The sequence below is a fragment of the Leptidea sinapis genome, chromosome 45 (assembly GCF_905404315.1).
Source record: "Leptidea sinapis chromosome 45, ilLepSina1.1, whole genome shotgun sequence".
NCBI lineage: Eukaryota > Metazoa > Arthropoda > Insecta > Lepidoptera > Pieridae > Leptidea > Leptidea sinapis.
In genome coordinates, this window is record NC_066309.1 from 5,142,832 (window position 1) to 5,158,243 (window position 15,412).

The 15,412-nt window shown below is 33.4% G+C and overlaps 1 protein-coding gene across 1 annotated transcript; it reads right to left on the reverse strand.

The window, feature by feature from the left end:
• Nucleotides 1–5,618: 5,618 nt before the first annotated feature.
• On the reverse strand, nt 5,619–15,031 carry LOC126977418 (27 kDa hemolymph protein-like). Its single transcript, XM_050826215.1, has 7 exons — nt 14,864–15,031; nt 10,250–10,359; nt 9,166–9,278; nt 8,456–8,619; nt 7,285–7,406; nt 6,153–6,281; nt 5,619–5,729 (listed from the first exon to the last, which is right to left on the reverse strand). Exons 1-7 carry the CDS (start codon nt 14,901–14,903, stop codon nt 5,721–5,723), a joined length of 687 nt encoding a protein of 228 aa, XP_050682172.1. The 5' UTR covers nt 14,904–15,031; the 3' UTR covers nt 5,619–5,720.
• Nucleotides 15,032–15,412: the final 381 nt, after the last annotated feature.

The window sequence follows — 15,412 nt, forward strand, 5'->3', positions numbered from 1 at the left end:
TCCAGAAAAACGTTCCAAACCACAACCATGTCGAAATTGAGTTAACACAAGTCACGTGATTCATATTAACGTACTGACAAAAAATGGCAGCCCTACTGTCACTCTTTAGATGAATACACTTACATTTATTCAACTTTAAACACGAATTCCTTAAAATGTGATGTAAGTGGCTTGGAACATTTTTGGAACTAAGTCCAAATAATCCTCGAAGCAAAATAAATATAATGTTAGTAGTTAGTGATCTTATCATTAAAGAAATCATATTTATTTTCGTAATTTGGCTTTCATAATATATTCCATAACTGTATGTGTATTATTCTATCTGAAGTATGTGTAGTTTTCATCAGTTTATTAAAAACGGCATCTATTTAATGCATCAATTATAATAAAATGAATTTGGGTTTAAAAAAAAATGAATTTGGTAATAATATGTATAGTGGGTTGGCAGCTAATAACGAGTATCGTAAGTAGTAATAGGTAGCTTGAATAATCAATTGTAAGATCCATTTTAATCAAGTTTTTTCAACTGAATTTGTATCGAACTTGAAAGTCGATGATGGATAATAATTAATATGAAAATGGCTATTCATAAATAATTCTTTTTAAAATTGTTTCGAGAAAAATATGTATAAACCAGCTAATATTATACATCGGTCTTATTCATAACGACTTATCGGAGGTTTAAAAACATGGCTTAAAGGTGTTTGATTAAAAAATGGTATTCATAATCGCTTATTTGAGCTATAACGCTCATTATCTCTTCGAAAAAGCTGACATGACTTATAGTAGCTAGGACCCATCTATAAACCTATTCTATTCTTCCTAATGTGGCTTCTGTGGAAGTTTTATCACAAGTGTGCCAATGTCACGTTTAGGTAGACCGCCAAGCTTAGAGAATTTGTTTTCTAATTTTAATGGTAAACCTATTTTAAGAACTCGATAGAAAAAACATGGCCGACCTCGATCAGCTGTCTCGTATTTGACGTTTGTTCTTCGACGTCAGTCAGTTCAAAGCTGTTATTAGCTTTTAACAATTAACAAGTCATTGACATCGAAAAGATGTCTGTTTCCATAGATAATTCCTCGTTAAATCAGTTAAAATCATGTTTGTACGGAATGGCAACATTACGTACTATAGAGTCCGTATTAGTTATCAGAGGTGTATCAAACGATTATGAATACGGACGATCGATAGGCTTAAAACACGTTTTAACTAGTAAAGTTTTACACCTTTCGATAAGCGTTTTGTTATGAATTAGGCGATATGTGCAACTTTTACAAAGCTTTAAATAAACTCTAAAATAACATGTAGAATAAATATTTTGTGGCTTCTTTTTTTCCGGAATAAAACTGTATGTTTTTAATAATTAATAGTCCAGTTTCTTAGTCGCATTACAATTTGCTCAAATTATAATCTACGTAATTAATAGATACAATATCTGTAGTATAGAAATTTCTATGCTTTTATCTAGGTAAGCGCAGATTTTATGTGATATTTTTATACAATTCAATGATTGACTTAAGCGGGGTGTATTTTAACCTTAACTTCTACCGGTTTTGGAAGTAATCATAGGCAATAATACGCGTGTCATTTTCTGTCGTGTTGGCACGTATCGCTTTTAAATAACTATAAAATTATGAGAAATGGTCTAACAGAGTTACTTGATAATATAACCCAACTTATTATTGTGTATTTATTTAAATTATACAAGTCAAAAGCACAAAAAAGTGTGTGTGTGTGTACTTATGTATGCACGCAAGAAGTTATACTTCTTAGGCCTAACGGAACAAAAATCATTAAAATGATTTATTCCTCGTGCTATTCTACGTTTTTAGAAAGAATAATTTTGTAAAAATCTTGGAAAGATAGCTTTGTCAATTAATTATTATATAATGAATACGGCTGTATGGGCTTGAACCCTTTGCCTGTCCTAATAATGGATGAAGAAACCAAAAAAAATAACGAATGATGCAAACGTCAGAAATTTTTTAAGAACCAACTTCAAACTGTTACTTTTGTATTAGTATTTTTCATAACGCGCCTAAAGAAGTATAGCTTCAAAAAAAATTGCTTAGACAAGTGATCCTATGTGAGTATAATATAGTATGTAGCTATGCGTGCCAAAAAATTTATGAGCTCAGTAAGTTTACTTATACATATTTAAATTACTGATAGGTGAAGTTAATTGATGATAACCAATTATTTACCCCCTTATTCATAATGGTCCGCTAACTTTAAACAGCCGCTAAGGAGTGTTTTTTCTCATTCTGACTTAGGCCTATTGAAGAAGACAGAGTGAGAATTAGCAATGCTTTAAGTTAGACTATTATGAATAAGGGGGTTAGTCTCAGTTCACCCCGTTCGTTGATTGTCTTTAGGTGAGCCTCTCTAGTACATTCCTAAAAATAGTTGTTTGTAATAAGTTGTCATAAGATTGTTTCACAATGTGGTGTAATATTAAATAAATAACTAATGGCTTATGTGATAATTTGGTGTTGCCAAATAAAAATGAATTTTATAAATTATTTTATTTTTTTAATCCTGACTAGAATGTTGAGTGCTGTTAAGAGTGAAGGAAGTAAGAATTTAAAGGCGTGGCCGGAGGTGCAGCTTTCCATTATGGACGAGTACAAACTTCCAAATTCTCAAACGGCCACTACCTCCATCCCAGAGAGCGAATCCTCTAGTGTTAAGGAAGCGCTCTGCTTACTGCAGGCACAAAATTAAGGCCTGAATACTGAAGGTGCTACATTACACTTGAGAACAAACTAATTTCAATTTGCACCTTCCTCGACTTTAAGGAGCATTTCTTAAACTCCCATAAGGGCAGCCGATCAGATGGCCGACACTACTACAGTCAGATGGATCGATAGGATAGACTGAAGCTACATGGAGTACACCAAAGGTTTTTTTTTTAATGAAAATAAGGGACGAGACGAGCCGGACGTTCAGCTGATGGTAATTGATACATCCTGCCCATTACAATTCAGTGCCGCTCAGGATGTTTGCAAGACTCAAAAATTATGAGCGGCACCGCAATTGCGCTCGTCACCTTGAGACCTAAGATGAGACCAGTAATTTCACTAGCTACGGCGCCCATCAGACCGAAGCACATTAATGCTTACACATTACCCGATTCCGTGCGGAGGTCTTTTTAACAAATTTTTGCGCCTGGCGTCAAACAAACATTTCGTGATGCCTCTAGGGCACCAAGCGCCAGAGACTTTATTGATGCCCCTAGGGAATCATCCGCCATGAAATGCGACTTTTAGCTTTTACTCGTGATTCTCTCGTTAAAAGGTCACTTGCAACTCAAAATCGAACGTAAGCGGTCGGTAAATTCGTTCAGTGTTTTGAAAAGTGTTATTCTGTGTGTTAATATAGAAATGGAAGGTAAGTGTGAAATTTCTAACAGGTGCTTTAAACCTTTTTGCATAATTTTATGGATTTATTTGTCTACGTTACTATAAAATATGTTTACATACAATTTGAGTTATATTGTGGTATATATTCCAGTATTCCTGGGGTCTCCCTGTAACAAAATGACATTAAATCCAAAATCATTTCTTTCTTTTATAAAATTTCGGTGAAAAGGAGCAAACAGTTCTTAAAATTTTTTGATCTCTGCGTCTTACTATTAAATATTATCTCTCTATATATGTACCTAATTACGACTTCGTCAAGAATGTGAAAAGTGGTTAGGTATTTTAAAAATTTTGATATTTCTTTTTAGTGTCACCCAGAAAAAAATTAAATATATTTTCGAATCAGAAACTCAATGCGACGATGACGAGATTTATGAAAACTCACCAACTTATAACGATTGGGGACCTGAAGGAAATAACCCAAGGATCAAGGATAAGGATAGAACCCAAATTATTTAATTTTGACACTTAAAAAATGTTATTTACAGTCACTCGTCAATACTACCCTCAATTTATTATCCACTTAAAAACATACGCTAAATAAATGTACCTATGTGTGTAACGAATATTTGCATTCGAGAATATTCGCATGTTTTTGACATTCGCATTCGCACGAAACATAATATTGAATGTTTGTTAAAAAAGGTCGACAATCCCTGAAATCTGCAAATTCACGAAATTACTTGAAACGAACACTGTAGGCATGATATGGGTGACAAATAAAGACACTTTTATATACATAGATTTTTTGTCAATGTCGTTTTATTAGAACTTTTTAAGTTGACATTATGTATCCTCTCAGGCACCATACGCCATTCGTAAAAGATTTAAATGGTGCCTGCGGCATCATCCGCACGGAAACGGTTACTGCATCACCGCAGATATAGGCGCCGTTGTGGTACCCATAATCTAGCCGGCATCCTGTACAAAGGAGCCCCCACTGGTATATCCGCAAGGAGACGTAATCTATGGACCCTCGTCATTGATGAGCTTCTTTGGAAGATGGATGAATGAAACTCAAGTTTACGCTGATGATCTAGTGATAATGATTCGAATCGACAGGCAAAGCACTATCGTAACTTATACAGAAAGCTCCTAGTATCATATCTCAAGGGGTAAAATGCTGGAAAGACCGTTCTGGTCCCTATCACCAGCTGGAAGCGGAAGTTAGATGGCCTTAAATCCCCGAGACAATAATAGCCCCCTTATTCATAATGGTCCGCTAACTTAAAACAGTCGCTAAGGAGCGTTTTTTCTCATTCTGACTTAGGTCAATACAAGAAGACAGAACAAGAATTAGCAATGCTTTAAGTTAGCAGACTATTATGAATAAGGGGGTAAATCTATACCGCTATATACATACGTAGAATTAACCAAGTGAACGGTATTGTACAAAAGACTAAATTTACCTTAACTAGTTGTAGTCGTCTTGTCGGCTATACACCGCCATTGTAAATGTGTTTATCCCAGCCTTTGGAAGATTTAAGTTTCGTCTTATTGTAATGTGTTTTTAAATTCTGCCGTCGTTTTGAAAATTGTGTGGCGGCAGTGCAATGAATTTAACTTGTGAAAATATATTTGCGCCATTTTAATTTTGAATGAAATGAAGAGAAACCAACAATAAGGTTGCCAGAGACTCCAGTTGGCATTTTGTGATGAATTAATAGCTATTTCAACTCCTGGTTCAGCGAATTCAGTCATGGACGATCATCAGTGACGATTTTAGTGTGTGACGTCCAGCGACTACTGTTACCGAAAATATATTGGTATGACTGATAGGCAAGGCTGATAAGTATCACTCTGTTCAATGTGAGAATATTCTTGGAGTTACCTATACTATGTAATTTTTAAAGATTCTTTCACTCCGTTAAATGTGGGAAGATTCTCTGAATTATACTAAGTAATTTATAAACTCATTTCACTCCGTTAAATATTGGACGAGTTTTGGAGCTATACTTTATAATTCTTAAAAGTCAAGAGGGAAGACACTGAGAGTTATAATTTGTAATTCTTAAATTTCCTTTCACTCCGTTAAATGTGGGAAGGTTCTTAGATTTCTAACGAATAATAGGTACTACCTATACTGACTTAGAGATCAGCGTTATATCTATTCATGTGAAATATGTGTGAACATCAAATTAATGTGTAAATATATATTTTGGTGGACGAATAAATATTAAAAATAAAAAGAATTTATAAGTAAACAAATGTTATTTATTTAATTTCGTGATAAATTAATGGAACTGATGTTGCCAGTCTTCCACTTACTGCTACTATTATATGTTAACGCCGATTTAATTTTTCTGAAACAAATAAGTTAGTTTTTTTAACCTCATAATGATGTACAGATATACAGAGTAAGAGGGTAAATAACTATACATTTTGAAGGTTGGGATAGAGTCATGACCTTCGTCTGCGCACTGCTAAGGTATTACGAAAGGTGAACTGTTTGATAAATGTAAAATTCATTCCTTTTGGGTATTATAAGTCCTTGTCCTCATACAAATAACAATGGTGAACTTAATCCACTTCAAAAAAATCAGTGTGGCAAAAATCCACATTAAATAATACATTCTGATATGATTCCACGTTTAAATTATTAGTCCCTTGTATGATAAATACTCAATCAATGACCCCCACTTTCGTCCGTTGATGATTGACAAAGCAAAAGTTATTAAAAAAGGAAAGACTATAAAGTAAAGAAGGCAAGTAAGTCAAATAAATACCTTGCAAGGTGATTCGTTTCTGACGTATTTGAAGAGGGACTCCGCCATGTTTCCGGGTGTTGGGCTGGAGCATTCCTCGAGGGCCTTTACCACGCATTGGGTCATTTCATCGAATTTGCCACATTTTTGCTAGATAGAAAAACAAATAAATATTATCACCAATTTAATCCTCAGTAATAATATAAATAAGAGATTTCCACCTATGTATTGAATCATCACAATATCTCTGGAACCATAAGGTGTGGGCGGTAGAGACTTAAAATTTGGTAGAAATATTCCTTTCGTGAAGTAGAGGTTAGCTATGAACGGATTACACAAAATTCCACCCACAAGAGTTTTTTTTTAATATGAATAGAACGACGTCTGTCGGGTCAGCGAGCAATATTATAAAGGCAAATGTGAGTTTCTTTGTTGTAACTCTTTTACGCAATAACTACTTAACCGATCAGCATGAAATCTTAAGTATGCACTCATTTTCAGGGATACAAAAAATGAAAATAGGCACTTGTTATCCCGTAATTATTAAGAGTTCCCGAAGGAAATACGAATTATTGGTTGGGTCCACATGTAACGAATGATAGTAAAAGAAAGCTATGAAATAAAAGAGAATCATTTCCAAGGATCCCCAGTACGCTATTGGGTACATATGAATTCGGAATTATTTGTTAAATCCAAGATAGCCGCCGTGCTAAATTTTAATTTCAATAATATGGATAAATGTACCGTTTTCAAGGGCAGTAGAGAACGAATTTATGATCGTTATTAAAATCAAATATGGCCGCCGTTAAAAAATTATAATTTCAACAATATGGATAATTGTTGACACGGTTTTCGGTGGTAGGTACTGTGAACGAATTAAAATCATTTTTAAAATACAAGAGGCTGCCGCGCAAAATAATACAATCAACAATTTAGACAAAGTTTCCAATGTTCTAGGCCCTAGAATCTAGGGTTTGTAGAAGACTAATTTGGGATATCTTTTTAAATCGTTAGCATGTTTATGAACCAATTTGGGATAAATTTTTCAGATCCCAGGGCGCCGCGGAAACCTATAATTTTTATGCGTGATCCAATCTTTTACCTTTGAATACAAAATTGAAATCGGGCTTGTTAAATAGTATAACGTTGGTACCTCAAGAGTTAGTTTCTTGGCTTCTTCAACGCTTTTGATTTCTTCCCTGAGTTTATTGACACATGTACGGAGAGCTCCAGACTTCTCTTTGAAGCACTCTGGTCCTTCCTCTGCGATGAATACTGAAAAAAAAAATTGTAATATATCATAACTTACAAGCTCAGATGGATAGGTAAGAAACACTTTAAAAAAATCTAATAAACGCAATGCTTACGCTCTCATGCCTAACTAAAGATATACCAAGGTAAGTAAACAATCTTTATAGCAGTTATAATTTATACATGCTAAAATTATTTACTATTTGATCAGAATACATTTCATGATACTCATTGAATTTTCAAAATATGTTGAGCTAAGGTCGAATTACGAAGTAAACTTGTTAAATATTCTCCAGCTTAGTACTATACAACTTAAATGGCGGCAACGCATCTTTTGATCCCTGGCGTTGCGAATGCCAATGGGCGGTTGCCTCATCACTCTTGCCCGTTTGCCCACTTTTATATAAAAAAAAAGTAAAAATCCAATAAAAATTATACAAACATACCAGCCAGGCTACCTGAGTACTATTCTTACAGAATTTTTGATTGAAAACAAAGCCGCATTGCGTGACAAAATTTGATCCTCATTTTTTATGTAACAATCTCATTCAAAAATGATTCATGAATATGTTTATTTGAAAGGCACTACCTACGTTCTTTAGTTTTACAAACCAATCCACTATCGAATTACTCTTAGCTTTTGAATATTGGCTCTTATTTATATTCTTATTATTATTATTTTTTATGCCAATTTTTTCTTTTGCTATTTGTCAAAAAACGTTGACTTAAATACTCTTAAGATATTTTACTAGTATTTCTTGTGTGTTCTTATAAAATTCAGAAACACAAAATTCGATGAAGAAAGCTCTGAGAAGAAATAACTGCTGGGCATATGTATCTATATCCATGTCACTGCAACAGTAGCCTCATTAGTAAATCTATTTTACGGATGTATGGCATCAATATTTATTTAAGCATACAATCAAACTACAATGAATCATGACAATAGACAGTAGCAAATAAAATGATTAAAGTATCTAGTTTTGTTAAAAACGTTCAGTACATTAAGTGTTTACAATAATTTGTTAGTTTAAGGACTCGAAGGACCAAAATAATTTAAAATTACGTCTTACATGCAATTCTGTCACCGTCCTTGTAGCACACGAAGTCAATCAGCTGATTTGTGGCGCTCTTTCCGGCGCCGATGTGCTCTCGAATGGATGGGTCAAGGCAAGGGCTGATACCTTCCGCCATGTTGCTGATGCATGTCTTCAGCTGAGGGGATTTCGCGCAGTACCTGGCCGTTCAAAAAAGTTTTATTTGAATAATAGAACCACACAAGACTTAATTGGACAAAAGTAATATGTAGAAACGCCTGCCTCTGCTAATTTATTAGCAGTTAATATAATATTTTTTATTCTTAGATTCAGAAAGTCTTCTAAAAACCCTCTTTCTAGGTTAATATTATGAAAATAACACACACATTTTAGTTAATAACGAGTTTAAGTGTTGAAAGTCCAATTAAACTAAATGTAGGTACATTTCCATAATTCATTAATTAATCGTCTTCAATTATTTTAATCTGAAATTTCCACTGAAACTAGTGTCAATCATACATGATGCATAATAATTTATTTTCTTTAATAATGAGATTACCACCCTGACTTTTTCGTTGGTAAAAATACATATTATGAAAAGATAACTGTAATATACGTCTGTATATACTGAGTCTGAAGAAAGTTATAAAACTATATCAGGTAGACAGTTTAGTAGTCTTATAACATATACCAGCACCTCCAGGAGGTATCTACCTAGAGACAAGTTGGTACATCTATCAACTTACTTCTTGAACACTTCATCGAGAGCACCGTTAGGTTTCGCTTCTTCTATTTCTTTTTTTACAGTTTCAGCATCGAATAGGCCTTTCACACAATCCATAAAGTTTCTCGCAGCAGTCTGAAAAACGCAATTTATTTCAAGTCGTTCTAGTCATCAGTTACTTCGAGTAAGAAATGGGGATCCATTATTTTCCAACGGCGGATTACTTATGTACGGAATAGTTAAAATAGGTAATTTGCAACAATTAAATATGTAAGACTCCAGAGCTTATTTGTTCCTATTGGCCCTAAATTGTATGCAAAAATAATCATGACATTATTCTTTCTCGGCCACTTGATATTGAATTCAAGCGCTCTTAACTCAAAAATCGCCTCACAAACTATAGGATATAACAGGTGTAGAAAACGGGGCTGAGAACCATTAATTGACGAGTTTTCTATGATATTACCGGAACAAAGACTTTATTTAAAATCAAATACTAAACAAATAACAAGGAAAACTGTAGCATTATGACGTGGAAAGACACTTGCCACCAATATTTTAGTTCACACTCCAACTGTTAACCTTTAGGTATATAGATTATGTTATTAGTCGCCAGATTTCATGATTCGAGGTCCTCAAGCTGCCTGATGAGAAAGCTCATGGTTGCTCAGAGGGCAATGGGGAGGGCTATGCTCGAAGTTTCCCTGCGAGATCGAATTAGAAATGAGGAGATCCGTAGAACTGACACTGACATAGCCCAAATGATTGCGAAACTAAAGTTGCAGTGGGCAGGGCACATAGTTCGACGGACAGATGGTCGGTGAGCCAGAATTGTCCTCGAATGGCGACCAAAAGACGCAGTGTTGGTAGACACTAGATGGACCGACGATCTGGTAAAGATCGCAGGAATACGTTAAATGAGGGCAGCGCAGGACCGATCGTCGTGGAGATTTTTGCGGGAGGCCTTTGTCCAGCAGTCATCAACAACAACTGAAGGTTTCATTGCATAGCAACAGGCATGTGTGCCCTCAACTGAGGTATTCTCAGGCTATCGTTGCCTTAAGGACGGTTGACGGTTTTTGTTATATTATGCGCCTAAAACTTACTTCAACTTGCTCTACTTTGTCCGGAGCATTGTTGCTCTCACACGCCTTCTTAACGTAATCCTTGAACATCTGACGCTGGTCATCGGTGATCTGGTATTCTCCGAGGACTCCTGCAACATATTGACATTTTAATATAGGTAGTAGGTATTGTACACACTTGCGTAGATATTCATTGACCAAATCGGACTGAGCATACAAGGGCTGAACGCAAGGCATTGTCACACAAATTAATAGCTCACAAAGTTTTATCGAAGGGAGGAAAAAGAAAGAAAATAAATTCTTTCAGAGATTAACAGTTCTCTTTACCTATTTCTATCGAAATGGGGATTGATTTTCGAAATCCCGATGTAATTATTCTTTATTTGTTTAAGTATGCTTAAGGAAGAAACAGGTCACTAAATTCTACCCTGATGGGTCTAGGAAACAGCTTGAAACTACTTAAGTGTAACCATAAAAAAACACACATAGTTCACTTAACTAATTAAATTTTTCCATAATATCATTTCGATGTATATATCCATGTTATGTCAAGATGAATATTTAATAATAGCTGTTTACGTCCAACGTTTTACATCATTATAAGTACCTACATATTTGTTTACATTTAAACATTAATGTTTATCAGGAGAGTATTTGTTTTGCTTAGATAATAAGTAATAGCTTAGTGTTAAAAGGTCATGTTAATTAATGTACTTATAATGTTTATTTAAATTAAATATTTATATTCAAAAGTTATTTATTAAAATAGGTAGAGAATGTATGAATTGCGTCTTATTGTTTTACTGTCGTATATTATATTAGTTCTTAGAGTTGTTGCCACAACCTGAGAGTTGAACAAAGCATACAAGATTTTATAAGTAGGCGGTACTCGAACGGTTGGCTCAGTTGATTAGAGCACCGGCACGGAACGCCGGAGGTCGTGGGTTCGAGTCCCGCATCGATCATAAAATTTTGTTTTTCAAATTTTATTTGTATATTACTTCTTAGCCATAATAACCTCATAGTTTCAAGCAATTCTTTGGGTTAATCAATTATTAATATTCATATATAAGAAAAAACGAGTACAATAACGAATAGAATAAATGAGCAATTAACCAACCGTTGTTAGGGTTGTCAAAAATTTTTTAATGGGAAAAAGTCTAATAAGTTTTTATTTTCTCTAGTATATCTGATTTCACAGAGGGTAGATTTAATGGACCATAGGTTAATAAAAATACAAATAATTAATTATTTAAAAAAAAAAATTAAATAATATTACTTATATCCTATTTTAAATTAATTTAATTTATTCAATAAAATAAGTCACGAAGAGGAAATAAACTGACGAATAAATCTAGCCTGGAAAAAATATTGGAACCAGTAGGAAATTTTAAAAGGAAACTACAGCTTGGAATTAAAAAAAACGGTAATGGAAACCTGTGTTCATCCAACTTTGTTATATGGCTGCCAAACATGGGTGTTTACGAAGAAAATACAACACTTAATTAGGACATGTCAGCGCGGAATGGAAAGAAGCATGCTTAAATTAAGAAAAATTCATAAGATACATTGCCAGAAGATAAGGAAGAAAACAAAATTTACTGATGCCTTAAATCAAGCATTAAAATTAAAGTGGCAATTGGCCGGACACATTTCCAGACTAACAGACGCTAGATGGACCATTCAAACCACAACATGGAAGGGACCTGTAGGAAAGAGAAATGTGGGTAGACCACATAAAAGGTGGACCGATGAGATTAGAGAGATTGGCGGAACTAACTGGCTCGAAAAAGGAAAAAATAGAAAGGAATGGAAAGTATGGAGGAGGCCTTTACCCAACTGGGATCCATTTGAAAATAATCAAGAAAACTAACATAGTGCATGCATTATAACTTACTAACATAAAAGTAAATAATAAAATAATCATGTTTGTCGACTAACCGTACTAACATACTAACACTAAAATGTAGAAATCAAATGGAAAATCATTAATAAAGGCTTTATTATTATTATTATTATATTATATATCCTATTTTAAAAGCGGCTGATCGTCGCGACGTTTAGAAACGCCCGAGTTCATAAAAACAGTGAAAAAATTGTTCATTTTTTTAACGTTCAACAGAAGTCTTTTTTATTTTTTGTTTATTAGCAAAAAGAGTATTCTAGCGAAGTCTACTTAAGTAAGTAATTATTAAAGTATGTTTAGTTATAAAGTATACATACATTACATAGAGAATAATACTCTATTTAAGAGTACGGTTGGCAGCCCTACTCCCTGTGCGTCATTGTAGTTAATTTTTTTTTATATAATTCTTGTTAAAAACTTGTAGAAAACTTTTGACATTCATAAGTGTAATGACACTAAGGAAATGTCCTTATCCTACATGAAAAAAGTGATTTTGATTTGATTTGATTACATACGTTGGTTATTTCACATAAGCTATTATGCTCGCCGCCAGAAGCTTAAATCTTTGAATTGGTTATTAATCGCTGATTCAAATGATACCAATATTGGTCATGTGAATGATGAGCGTATGTATGTATGTAAACATAAATACCAACATAATTTCGTTAATAGGAATGATGTACCAAATCTCAGCCAGTTTTCAAGCTATATTGCTTAAAACGAAAAAAAGGGCTCTTCGCTTATTTTCCTCTTACAACGATGTGATCTCCAAAACTTTAGTTCTTAGATAATTTTACGTCTAGATAGAGTCTCTTGCTGTTAGACAACCGATTAAAACAGGCCAGGAATATTAGTCTTACTCTCGCGGTTTGTGTGACACTTTGTATTAGTGTGCGTGAATTGCTCAAAATAGAGGTTAGTTAAAGTTAGTTAGTTCTAAAGTCTATTTTTTTTCGACGTTTACACAGCTCTCAAAGTCTATAAATGACATATTGACGGACGTATAAATGATGTGTACCTAATAGTTTTTTGTTAAGTTTGTAAGTTTTGTAATATTTATATTTTGATTACAAAAGTAAGTTTTACTGAGTTCTAAAAATATACATTGATTTTGTACTACAATTTCTTTAAATAATCGTATTAGAAAAGGCAGGAGTAAAGATGACGCGGTTAATTGGTAAATGTCGTGTCCCAGAAGTCCCGGAAGAGGGGACGACGAGCAATGTTGTGTTATGTAGCTCACAGCCCACTACAACACAGTCCATAGACCGAGAGGATTTCTTGACCCCATATCTACATTATAAAGTCAGATATATCACTCATTCTGAAAGCTATTCATAAACAGATATGTTTGAAGCGTTTCAGCAAAGAGCAATCATATATCGTGATCTTATAATGTCAAATAATGTCAAATGACGTATTATAACATTAGGGTGATTCATTCCCTGCAGTCTTATCAGTTTTAAACCGACTTCAATAAGGAGGAGATCAATTCGATCGTTTTTTTATGTATTTATACCGATTGCGCTAAGATTTATGATTCGATTTACACAATTCTACTCTAGTTTAATGCAGAATGTTTGCCATTTGATCTCATAAAAAATTACATAGTTTGGCCCCGTAGTTTTCATTTTATAAACGTTGTTTTTATGAATATTTTTGTTTACGTGGATGATATAAGTATAGTTTGTGTACGGCTTATTTAGGGGTTTTCATATAGGTTGAATATTTTTTATAATGAAGTATTAACTCGTGTCCCGATAAGTGGGTCTTAAACTAACATTCAAAGCTTACAAACGATCTCCACGATATTTCAGTGTCTCACAAGAACGTGAAATAGAGTTTCGAACAGCATTTTTTCGAAGTCGATTCCCTTTTTTCCATTCCAAAAAATCTATTTAATATATGACAATAAAAAGCAACGAAATCTTACAGTCTACCTGATTTAACCTAAAAAATCCTACTGCAATTTTCAGAAGAACCTATTGCATACACTTCAAGTACAAAATAAAAAAAAACGTTTTAAAAAAGCGACTTCAAAATACTCATAATTTAATACACCTCTTATGCAAACCTCATACAATGTTGTATTTAATTAAATCTTTATTAAGTTATTTTATACTTCGAGTATCCAGTTTTTAAAGTCTGTTTTTTAATGTTTTAAAGAAAATTATACTCGTAGCTAAGTTTGTAACACGATAAAATTGTTGTATTTTATCCTTAATTATTTGTAGATATACCTAAGTAAGTATATCTACAAAAACATAAGTAAGAGAAATAGATAAATTGTAGATAAGTCGATAAGAAAATAGTTCTAATAAATGTGGATTTGATACTCTTTGTTAATGAATCTCGCTAGACTCTACTCTAGGGTTGGCACCTACATATTATATTCGCCGAAATAAGAAATTCGGTACATAATTAAAGATGAAAACTTATTTCAGTTGGATAAAGAAAAAGTTATTCCTTAATGTATCCAAATATTGCATGCATTATGTAGTAGTAGCAGTAGGAAGATATACAATTAATTCCATATTATAAAGAAATATATGTAAAAATATTATTGCTTAGGTAGGTACCTATGTATCTTTTATCTCGAAAACAAAAAAAATTAAATTCTTTCAGAGCAAATTCACTAATTTCTATTAGGACTTCTTAAAATATTATAGTATACCTACTTACTAGTAAAAAAAAAACTACAATGTTCTTTTAAGAGATAATAAACTTACCAACAGCCAGTAAAACAACAGCGAGTGCTTTGAACAACATATTGTTTTCTTCGTTTCAAGTGCCCAGTACCCAACTACTGTATCGACTGATCTTCAATTGGATTAAGTCACAATATATATATCAGTAGACACGACTGACTCAAGGGGCGATTATTCTTTAAGTGGTCGATATAATGTCGATTAAACAAATGTATGTTTAAGCTTAGTACAAAACAATGTATTCTTGGTTTTAAATTGCTGTTTACTCAACGATCCACAAACATAAGGATAGGTAATGTTTCGCATTAGATACTATTTTATATTGTTATTATTATTTTATCACTTTATAATCTTTAGTATGACTAGTTTAACTCAAACTAAAAGCTTTAACTAAGATTTATGGTTGTTGATTAAGTAAGTGCTTACAATACAAATGTACGACCTTTTTATATACATAAATGACGTTTTTCTAGTATAGATAAAACACGACATCAAAATTCGGGATAGCCTTGATTCTTTGGCGTTGCGTAGAGATGTGGGTTCTCTCTGCGTCTTCTACTAAATTTATCA

What these genes read in the sequence shown, in the direction of transcription:
- LOC126977418 (XM_050826215.1), bottom strand. Translation starts at nt 14,903, where the DNA reads ATGTTGTTCAAAGCACTCGCTGTTGTTTTACTGGCTGTTG. An exon ending in CTCGATGAAGTGTTCAAGAA is followed by an intron (nt 8,620 to 9,165) that starts GTAAGTTGATAG and finishes TTGAACGGCCAG; the next exon opens with GTACTGCGCGAAATCCCCTC. An exon ending in GGACGGTGACAGAATTGCAT is followed by an intron (nt 7,407 to 8,455) that starts GTAAGACGTAAT and finishes TTTTTTTTTCAG; the next exon opens with TATTCATCGCAGAGGAAGGA.